This window comes from Morone saxatilis, unplaced genomic scaffold, assembly GCF_004916995.1.
Source record: "Morone saxatilis isolate NCDOM2014 unplaced genomic scaffold, NCSU_SB_2.0 Contig18, whole genome shotgun sequence".
NCBI classification, from domain to species: domain Eukaryota; kingdom Metazoa; phylum Chordata; class Actinopteri; family Moronidae; genus Morone; species Morone saxatilis.
Window position 1 is genome coordinate 12043418 of NW_023339740.1, and position 11325 is coordinate 12054742.

The following is an 11325-nucleotide window of genomic DNA, read 5'->3' on the forward strand; positions in this document are numbered from 1 at the left end:
CTCAGCAGCGACTGACGTCAGAGTGTGTTAGGTGCGTGGGCTGAAGGGCGGGATGGATGGGGCGTGGGGGCGAAGGAGTGGGAGGTAATTGGAGGGGCGTTGCATTGACTCACCAAGCGACAGTGTACAAAAATAAAACCTGTGGGCAGGGAAATGGCACAGTCTTTTTTATACATCTTCTCCCTCTACCAAAAGGACTGCGGAAACAACAAAAAAAAATGACATATGTTTCATCTCTGACGTCGATCTCCCTCACTTTGTCTTTTTTCTCTCTCTCACTCATCCAAGTTTCCTCCATCTGCATCTCTCATTAATCAGAACTTTCTCTCGCTTCCTTTCAACGTCACTGTTTTCTTCCAACGTCAACTTATCTTCCGCTGGCGGTTCGTATAGTCAGGATATCAGTTTTTTCATACATCCTTTTAACATTTGAATCATGGAATCACAATCCTCAATCTGATAAATCTAACCACGTGTAAGTTTCCGTGTATGTTACTGAAAATGTGCTATTAAATTTTTTGTGTCATCGCAAATTAAATTCTTCTTCACAAGTTATTATATTACTGTGCACTGTCACAATAACATGGACACTGAGGGTTTCTTAATGAGCAAATAAATACACTTTTATAAACACTTTTAAGTGATTTTTACATTTACAACCTTTCTTGAAAGCCAGTAAATGCATATCGGAGGTAATTGTTTCAATACAAATAAACAATGAACATCAACTTTTGTTTGATTTTACTCAACACATCTTGTTCACTTTTGTTGACTCTATCACGATCTTATCACCAGCCTCAATAACCGATTCAACTTGTAATACTGGAGAAGTTTTGTGATTCAACAGCTCGGGTTGGTCATATGAACCATGATGACTTCACTGCATGTGGGAGAGTTCCTTGCTGAATTCCCCAAACTATTATTCAGAGGTCTTAAAACACATAAAGCATTTTATGGTGTTACAGAAATCTAAGAAGATCCATTCATGGCTTAAACCTCCCTCAGTGCTCTTTAAATGCGTTTCCTTGTTGTTTTAACTAGTATTTGTTCTTTAACTGGCTCCTAAATTAATCTACCTATCAGGTCTCATCTTCAACTTTACCTTTCTCCACAGACCTTGACAGTAAAGTGGAGAGGCGGAGCTCGATAACACCGTGCAGGAGCAGTAGCCCTTGCATCACCAAAGACGACTCTAATCACCGCGGGAAATGAAAACGCTCAGCTGTTTGTCAGGGAACTTGTTCTCAGGCCTGCCACTGAACTCCACTCAGCCACACAGGCTGTTGCTGAGCAGGCTTTTCCCCGTCTACTCGCATCACTGACATCTGATGAGGAGGAGACTCTGATCAAAATCAATACAGTAAATGTCAAAAATTACCAGCGACCGATATCATAAACCTGCAGTGACTGAACACTGAAGTTCAAAATGTCCTGTTTTGACATTATATTCAGTAAGTATGTAGGGGAGACACTTTATTTTTTAAATACGTGGACTACACGTCCTGCTGAGGATGGAAAAATTAATGGATTTTGTCAGGAAAAGGCTGATATTTTGGCAAATTAGTCAGTTTGTTGTGAGAAGTGTGTTTAAAGTGTCACCTGTTTCAGATGAAATGGGCTCGACACAGCAGGGGGCACTGCAACTTTGGAAATTGACTCTCTTAACTTACTCCAGTAACATGCTGTAGTTATGTAACGGGACAATGTGGTTTAGTTGGGAGACTTTTATTTACATTTCCAGCAAGTTACAACATAAAAACAGTCAGATTACGTTCTAAGCAGCTTCTCACCCTCAGGAAACAAATGGATGTTCTGGGTTTTGAAGTCACCGTGTTAGATATTCTTTAGGATTTAAAGATGAGGATGAATAAAGTTAGTAAATAAAAGAGGGTTTGTGATATAAGTTGATCTAGATAACACGCAAACACAGCCGTCAGATTCACAAGCCTTGTGTCCTTTGCTGCATTAACTAATCGCCCATGAGGGCATGCTGAGGTTTATTAGATATAAAGCCATGGGTCTTCATCATCCACTCCCTCACATCCTTCGGTAATGATATTTTGCACAAGCGGCTGATATGGTGTTTGCAAGAGATAATTCTTCAGGCTTTTCATTATCTTTAATCATGTGAAGATACACACCTATTCTAAACCCAGCGGCATGAAAATAAGAATGCAGCTTTATTGATTTGCAGTCTTTAAGTTTCAGTTGCCTCTCTCTCTACAGTGAAATCAGGTTTCAGGCTCAGCTACAGTGTCTTGCTCAAGGGCCCTTCAGCAGGGAGGATGCTTGCTGTCGTCCGCTGCTTTTCCCCTCTCATCTTTACTTTATCTCTTGTTCCCAATGGGTGCCATTGTACAGCCTTTCTGCATTCAAAACAGCATTGCAAGATTTAGAGAATAAAAAAAAAAGACATTTGCCACACAAGCATTTTTCAGAAAATGTGGTGGTTTGTGTAGATTTTTTTAGGTGTAGCGGAGACTTACAACATGGCAGTGTGTTTTTGGGATGATTTCTGTAGTCTTAGATATTAACTAGGTGAACCTTATGTTAGTTTCCCTTTTGAAAAACAGTTCTTTTGTCCTTTGAGGCTTATAGTAAATTAGGGTGACTAATCTTTCTTTACTTACCTACTTAAGTTTTAGAAAAAGAAAAAAAAGACATGCAGATGTTTCAAGGAAGAAATCTCATGGTGCTTGACTCTTGATACAGCAGCTCCTACAAGCAACGTCAGCCTGTTCGGCCCAGTTGTAAATTGTTAAAGTGTATTCAGAATTCATGTAATGACGAGGCTCATATCGATAATGATTACAACTTTTTTGATTTTTGTATACTTAACCACAGAGTATGTCGGTGAGGTAGCTTGCTGTGCATCAGTTACACCTGCCTGTCTCTTGAACATTAGTAACTTCCTCAGTTTATTATGTTGCAAACAGATTATTTATTTTGTTACATCTCAATAAATGTTATTTTATTGCTTAAAACCACAGCGTGTTGCATTGTTTTCCCACAAAGAATCATTTTTTTTTCTTGGCAGTTCTGATGTGTGGAAGAGGCTGCAGCAGTTGCGTCACACAGCCAGCAACACCTCTGCTGTCGTCTTGTTTGTTGCACTGACGCTCTGCGTCGAGCCTCAGTGCTGGCATGACTCACCTGTACCATCGATTTCATCAGCACTCATCCACACACACACACACACACACCCCTCCCTCGCTTGATTTTCAGACAGACACCAGAGAAGATCGTACAAACAGATCCAGACCTCAGAGAACCTCAAGAAATTCATTTGTAGGATTTCTAAGCGTCAACCGATTGTTAAGTTGTGTAACACAAAATCATAAAGGTTACATTAAAATTATGCATAGCTATTATGAGGGACGACAGTGTCGGTCAACAATTATTACACAACATTTGTGGTTCCCAGAGGTTGAATCCTGCTGACTTTGGTGGTCCTCTGCACTGTCCTCTAGCGCCACCATGAGGTTGACATTTTTGAGTCTCATCAACTACAGGATGGATGACATTTGATAAACATGTAACAACATTGATCTCCTGACTTTTAATCTAGTACCACCATCAGCCTAACATATCATAACATAACCAACTTATGACCAAATAAATGGAAACCTATTGACATTCCCATCAACCTGCTGTACTTGCTTATTAGCATACTGTATGTTAGCATGCTAACATGCTAACACTAAAATGCAAAATATTATACCTGCTAAACATCATGCTAATATAAGAACTGTGAGCATGTTAGCATGCTGACATTAGCATTTAGCTCAAAACACTGCTGTGCTTATACCATTTGGAAAAAGATGCTATTACCTTCTTGATAATGCCAGAGCAATTATATCCAAGTTGGTTTTCTTTACTGTGATTATGTGAGCGACATTCAGTGTGGCAACAGATGAAAGGAGCCATCATCAATCAGCTGTCAGCACCACAAATTAGAGAGTTACATCTTTGAGTCTATTCTTAGCCAGTGTTCTTCCTCTGTAACACAGAGCTCAGCAGCAGACAGCTGATCAGTTTAATGCTTGACTGCAAACATTTTTTTTTAAAAACAGCAGGATAACCATTAATTAAATTAGCAGGTCTAATTATCTGCATTCAAATCTTTGATGAGCATTACATGTGCGCTACATGCATATGTGGGCAGTGTTTGTAAGGATAAAGAGTGTGCAACATGCAAATTCAAAAGGTTTAAGAAAAGGTTTTAAATAATAAACTAATAAACTTAATTATTATCTTTTCTTAATCCAACTTGAAACAGATGATTTAAATGGGGTCATGATTAAAACAGACTCAATAAGTGCACAGTGAAATGCAGAGATCAGCATCATATAACTTACGGACATTAAGATTTGCACCAAAAAACCAAAGCAAACAAAGTTACAGTTACATAAAGGTGCACTATTTACTGGTCAGTACTAATGAACCCATTTCAACCCTTTCATGACGATGTAACAAAGATGGCATTACCTTTGCTAATAACTAATAAATAGCACACAAAAAGTCCAATAACAGAGCAAAATTACTTTCCTGTCCTTCTGGACCAGAAACCACAATAAAACTCAGAAAGGTAGAATAGAAGGCCAATTTTGCTTGAACATCACATATTAGTCTCTTCATTTGAAGGTTTTATTCCCCTGAACAAAGGCTACTTCTATATATTGTTACATGCAAGCATCAGGATGTGGGTGTCCTTCAAACAGATGTAATCTCTGTTTATCTCAGACTGTAGAGCAGCGTCTCTGTTGTCTGGGCACCATAGTCACCGAAGTAGAAGAAGTAGGATGAATTATAAATATATTTCAGGACCTATGTAATAGTTGCAAGCTGAATCTACAGAGAGAGCAGTGACAATAATTAATGCTAGGCATTCTCTCTGTGAAACACATGTCATAAATGAATTAAACACACAAAGAAAACAAAGAATTGTTGAAGAAATAGTCCCAATAAAAACTGATTGCCATTATATTAGGACATAAATCTCAAATAAAACCAGGGCTACATACTAGTGCTGTAGAGGTATGTGAACTGACCCTTTAAAAACACAGTATCTTAATGCTGTCCATTTCCACTTTTTATTTTACATCTCAGAGACAGAAAATGATGCCAGCCTCCAGATCTGCACAGTTTATCCAAAGACAAACAGCATATGAACAACAGGCCAACGTCAATGCTGTTCCCAGACATGAGAGTAACTGAGTTATCCATCACAGCACATCATATAAACACGTGACTCATATGTCGGGATAAAAAGACGGTTCACTTCAGACTAGGTGACGTGGGTGTAAAGGTGACGTAGGAACTCTCCTCTGGTGGTCGTGTCTCCGGGGAAGACCGCCTGGCAAAACTCACAAACGTGAGACTGCAGCGCCACGTCTGACATCAGCATCTGGTCAGACTGACACAAGAAGTCACAGACCATGGAGGGATGGTCCGTCGCAGGCATCTGACACAAGCAGAGGGGACAAAAGATGGAGTTTTTGAGGGAGAATATGGTAAAATCAAAGGGACAGATGCCCACATGTGTGATTTCTGTCCAGTAAAGACACCTACCCTCACTGTGTGCATCACCCTGTCTCCATTAAGATGATCTGCTCCCACATTTTTTGAGACACTGGAAGAGGCTCCTCGCCACTTTGAGGAGTCCATGCTTAACAGGGGTGCAACCTTTTGCTCCAATTCCCCATCTTCATTTCTCTGACGAGGCACATCCACACAGAGCTTGGACATATCGTCAGCAAGGACATCAGAGAAAGTCTCCACATTTCTAGAGAGGCGATCGACTCCATGCTGTGCTGCGGGGTCGTGTGCAGTGGCTGTTAGTGGTTGAGGCTTTATATGGAAATATGTAGGGATTTCTTGTGTAAACTGGACCATCCCTGTCATATCACTCAACTCTCCATTAGGAGCCGCATTGCCTGCAGACAGAGAGTTGTAGACGTGTTAAGTGAATCGCGGCGGACACGTTTATGAGTATTGGGGTTACAAAAGATTTTATGTGCACCTTGCTGTTTCTGCAGAGTTGTTGTGAGTTGATGTAATAGAGCTGCCTGTTTCAGGCAAAGTGACCTCAGCTGGAGAAACTGCTGGTACAGTTCACTGTACGCTTCCTCCATCTCACTAGCTCACAGATCTGCAGCTAGTAAACAAAAGGAATTACACCGAGCTGTACAGTACACTTATATAAGTAGTTCATTTTAAACATACTGGGTCAGTACAAGAATCCACTTATAAACTATCCACCATGTGAATGTTCTTTTATTGTAGAGCCCACAAATTCACAAAATGCATACATACAGATATCCTTAGTGTCAGGATTGTCCCTAAATTCCAAAACATCATAATTACTTTACTTATAATAGAGAATGTGTGCAGTAATATGTAGACATGTAGACATGTAGGAAACAAGCATACAGCAGGCTACAGTGTCTGCACCAGTACTGATGTGCTTACTCTTTATAAGCTCATGTGTCGCTGCTCCAATAATTCAGGCCTCCTCGTCATTTCTTACAGCCGGGTGCAGGGTTTTTCTCCTGTCGAGCCGCCTCCGTCTTGAACAAGCTTCCTGTTATTGTGAAGGAATCAGACTCAAATCCCATTTACTGAGAACCACAACAACACATTTGTGACGGTGAAATCCATTCTTCAGACGAGGTCTTACCAATCACACTGACTGTATAGCGAGTCTGTTTTTCCCCAAGCGGGCCAAATGGAAATTATGTTCTACTCGTGTAACAAAACATGTAGTTGAGTTAGAAAAATGTTAAACTAAAGGAAGTAGCTTTTAAAAAAACAGGGAAGTGAAACCTTCAGTACAAAAAGGAACCTTGCCATCACTCAGCTACACTGTTACATGAGAGAGTGTTTCTCAACATAGAGCCAAAGGAGAAAAAGAGTCAGGCTCTATTTTTAATGCAAACGCCTTCTACTCTGCTGATTGTAAAGATTTTAAAATCATTAGACTGTCAGTGATTTTGAAGAAGGTGTTTCCTGTTTTCTGTCGGCATGAATTGTGTCAGGGATATTCAACAACAGCAACAGCTCTCCATATAATCTGTGTGTTAGTCTGTGGTTCAGTAACACATCAACACTGCTACCTTTACTTTAAAGGTATAAAACAGATGTTATGAAACATATAATTGTATATTAAATGCATAATACCTCATCAATAGTGAAAGTATTGAGATCTTTTACTTTAGGTATTTAATGTAAACATAATGTAAAAGTCCTACATTCAACGTTTAAGTAAAATATGTATTAGGGGGCAAATTCAAAAGTAAAAGTACTCATTGTGAAGGGGAGCGACCCCATTATTATGTATTATAGGTCTATTATTTAATTGATTATTACTGATGCTTGAGCAGCATTTTATTGTAGTTGTGAAGCAGATTTTAAAGATACCAATGCCTTATATCATAAGCTCATTACAATCTGCAGTGAAACTAGAAACTAGTTACAGTCTATAATATAATAATAATATAATAGGCTATAAGTCACATACACTAGAACAGCCTGTTATATTCCAGGTCACCACATTGATCCAGTGTCATTGATCATAACAACCCTTTTACTTCCAAACGTTTAACTTTCTCTCCTCTACCTGACCCCACATGAATCAATGTTGTGTAATTTTCTCTGTAATATGGAAATTAAGAGTCACGGATGAACTTCTTTCCACAGTTTCGCTGAAAAATGCGGAACAGAAAAAGCGAAATTCACTTAGTTTTTTCCTCCCTGAGACTTCAAATACATGAGGACAGTTTCTTACTGTGAATCACACAGAAAAATAAAGTTTACTCACACTTACAATGATCGATTCGTTCCCGGCAGAATCACGACGGACTGACTTTCAATATGACGTCACTGCTCCGGCCAATACTCACCTGCGTCAAACGCAGGTACACCTGCCAAAATAATACTTCCTGTTTAACAAGGCTGCCTTCAAAATAAAAGGCGCATCCTTTTGTGGAGGCCCAGCAGTCCTAAAAGTTGTTCAGGGAGGCTTGTTTGTCTCTTTGTTTGAACAAATTGTACTCCATTGTATATGTTTAGTCTAATAATACTGTAATCTGCCTATAAAATATATGTGTAATTCTAAATTGTAGAACATAAACTCTAAAAACACTGAAAAATTAAAAGGACAAACCCTTAGTGTCCATAATGTTTGGTACAGCCTGGATTTAATTGAGGGCTTGTGACTTTAACCAGTGGCCACTGCAATGAGCAGTAAAATGGGCTAAAATAATACTTTAAATTAAAGAGTGAACTTCATCATGCTGAAATAAGGCATTTTACTCAAAGTAATTATGTAACAAAGAAACCAGGCTAATCATAGCTATTAAAAAAGACTTCATCATTAATGATTATCATAAGTGATTTTATACACCTGTCTGATCTGTTTTATTTGATTTTTAGGGCACCTTTTAATATTTTACCAGGGACGCAAGATAAAAGCATTCTTGACTAACTTTCCTGTTCTGGTTCATTTTGTTAGGCAACATACAGGAGTTGGTCTGTAACACAGTAGAGGACTACTCAAAGCCTGGTTGACTGCACAGCCACAATATAGTTATGCAATAATCCAGAGGCTTCACACATTACGTATCTCCAGCTGGCATACAGATCTTGATTCTGAGGACTTCATGTGACATTGACATATCATCATTTCATAGGACGTCAGATTGGAAGGGTGTGCTTGGTTAGTGATTATGGCGTGAGGCATGTCGTGTGTATAGCAATGCAGCTCGAGTTGACTGCCTGAACTAGCTCGCAGGCTTAGCGCCATTCATTTAAAATACAAAACAATGAGCCGAAAGATGTTAAAACGGTCCATAGAGATGAGGGGAACTGCTGAGTGATAATTCTTCAATGGTTTAATACCAGCAACCCCATACACCCATCCACACATGATCTGTATAAAGACTATGGAGAATAACATTTTAACCAGCAAGCTACCCAACAATACATAAAGTAATTACAATAGTAGTAGTACAGCCCCACCATGATCAATTACAAAATTAAAATGCTGCTTAAATTTACTGTAAATGTCTCAGTTACAACCCTGAGACTCTACGGCCATGGTAGTGGTTCTGTGAGGCAACTTTAAGCTAAATGTTAACATGCTGATGTTTAGCAGACTGTTTACTATATTCAGCATATTAGTTTAATATGTTAGCATGCAAACATTTGTTAATTAACACTAAATAAGTCATAGGTTGTGCTTGTGTTTGGTTATGAACCAGAGTATTCGACAATATTGACCTCATGGTGGTTGACCTCAAAAATTAAAGGACCACCAAAGTTATTGTAATTGATCTTGAGGGGACCATGAATGTTTGTGCCAGTTTTCATGAGAATCTGTCCAACGGTTGTTTCAGTTTGGACCAAAGTGCTGAACCGACCACCCACACAGACAAACTGGTCCAACTAGTGATATCTGTAAAGTCATCAGCATTTGATCCCAGTTGTTACACTATTAAACCAGCGAGGGGACAGGTGTGTTGATCTGGAGCCACTCTGAAAAGAGCTGTCCATGAAAATGTTTAGTCATGTTGGGACTCTGGGAGCATTCAGTGTGTGTGCGTGCGTGTGTGCATGTGTGCATGGCATTTTGGGTGTTCAGTCATGTGTTGACTGTGGCTGATATTGGTTTAAAAATAGACCAACATTAAGGCAGCAGAGTCCTGTGGGTGCCATCCATCCACTTAGGAGGAGCAGCAGTTTTTGCCCTCAATGTCAACCCCTGACAGCTGAGTTCACAGCCAGCACCTTGTGATCTTAGACGGGTGCCAGTTCTCTCTACTTCAGACTAGTTATGTAACTCTTGTGTGAGGGATGGACAGAGTCACGTCTTTGTCAAGATGCTTCTACTCACAGAGGATTTGTGTCATTGCTTTATTTTTGGCTGAAAAAACAGCTGTTAATATGTAGTATTTCCCTCTCTTATTATCATCTTGTTGTGTTGTTGAACATATTATCTGCATTGACTTCAGTTGCAGACATTTGCAATATCTGGTGACACTTTATGTTAGTGATATTATTGTGTGAATAAAAGTACCCATAAAGACCTTCTCCACTCCACAGTATGATGTTTTAGCTGCACTGTACAGAATGATGTATGTGCAGTGTTTGACACTAGAAGGATGTTTTCATATTCATCTGCTGAACGTGGAAAGTTTATCTGTGCTCATTGAAAATCAGATTTTAAGGGGTGGGGCCTACGAGCCGAGATATGTGACATCGCAAATAGTTTGGAAGTCAACCTGATCCAGTATGAAACTTATACAAGTGTGTCTGATATTTAAAGGTCTTACTGGTACACATGAAAAGTTACAGTAGTAGTAGTACTGTAAAATACAATATAATTTATTTCTCCCTTGTTCCCCATAGTTTTAGAGTTTGTAGAGTTTTTAACTGGTTATGAAACAGGCTGAATTTAATACTGATGCTTCTATATGATCTACATAAGCGAGCCACCGGGTCAGATTGGTTGATTGATGGGTTGGATTATAAAGTGTTATCCAGTCTTGTAATGTGTTATCTAAAGTTGATTTAAGTGACCTAATTGGCAAATTAAAGGAGCAGTTTGCTATTTGTGTACGAATTAAACAAGCAAAATATAACAAGTGAAATAGTAAAATATAGAGTTGCTGTGGATGGGCAGGAGCCAAGTTAGCTGTTTCCCCCTGTTTCCAGTCTTTATGCTAAGCTAAGTAGCTGCAGGCTGTAGCTTCATATTTAGCGTACATGTCAGTCACACACAGTGTTTTCATAACTGTACATTTATTTATTCATTCATTTATTCAATCATTCATTCTTGTCTGGTGCTTTAAGCTGCCAGTCAAGGCAATATAAATAAATATTAAGTGACATAATTTAATCGGAAAAAGAGTCAAATGACAATGTCAAAGAAAACACACTAATAGATATTTTCAGACCCAATGAGTATGTACAGTATTGTACATAACATTAAACAAAAGTAAAGATAACACTCACACTCCATCTTTACACTGTGTGAAAGCCTGTACGTTAATTCCTATTTTTAACAGCTACTCATGTTTCCAAGGACATGTGTGATCACTAACACAGCTCTTAATGTGACCAAAGCTGTTCAAGAAACATTACTTCTTCTCATGGCTGTACATTTATTGATTTAAAATACACATTAAAGTGTGTTTAGTAATCAGACAGTGAATTGTTAATTGATGCAGTTATTTATATCTGCGTTGTACCTTACACCGTACCACACGTCTCTGCACTAGTGTGTTTGCTGGTTTGCAGCATGTGTTTTCTCTGACCTTGAACCCC

The 11325-nt window shown here is 39.0% G+C and overlaps 2 protein-coding genes across 6 annotated transcripts in view; one reads left to right on the plus strand and one right to left on the minus strand.

The window, feature by feature from the left end:
• nab2 (NGFI-A binding protein 2 (EGR1 binding protein 2)) overlaps positions 1–3001 on the plus strand; it is a 7398-nt gene extending 4397 nt beyond the window's left edge. The window contains exon 8 of one of the 2 annotated variants that reach the window (XM_035662470.1): positions 1115–3001. In XM_035662470.1, the coding sequence (XP_035518363.1) occupies positions 1115–1212 (98 nt within the window). In that variant the 3' untranslated portion in view covers positions 1213–3001. The remainder of the gene's footprint in view (positions 1–1114) is intronic. The other variant, XM_035662469.1, reaches the window with a different exon arrangement.
• A 924-nt stretch (positions 3002–3925) lies between these two features.
• Positions 3926–7927, minus strand: zgc:113184 (uncharacterized protein LOC553745 homolog). Of its 4 annotated transcripts, none has more exons than XM_035662482.1 (5): positions 6680–6891; positions 6472–6583; positions 6023–6151; positions 5572–5936; positions 3926–5464 (listed from the first exon to the last, which is right to left on the minus strand). In XM_035662482.1, exons 3-5 carry the CDS (start codon positions 6132–6134, stop codon positions 5288–5290), a joined length of 654 nt encoding a protein of 217 aa, XP_035518375.1. In that variant the 5' UTR covers positions 6135–6151; positions 6472–6583; positions 6680–6891; the 3' UTR covers positions 3926–5287. The 4 variants fall into 4 exon arrangements, with proteins under 4 accessions (XP_035518375.1, XP_035518372.1, XP_035518374.1 ...); XM_035662479.1 differs by lacking the exon at positions 6680–6891 and adding an exon at positions 7820–7927 and having other exon boundaries at positions 3927–5464; positions 6023–6157; XM_035662481.1 differs by lacking the exon at positions 6680–6891 and adding an exon at positions 7826–7923 and having other exon boundaries at positions 3927–5464; positions 6023–6157.
• Positions 7928–11325: the final 3398 nt, after the last annotated feature.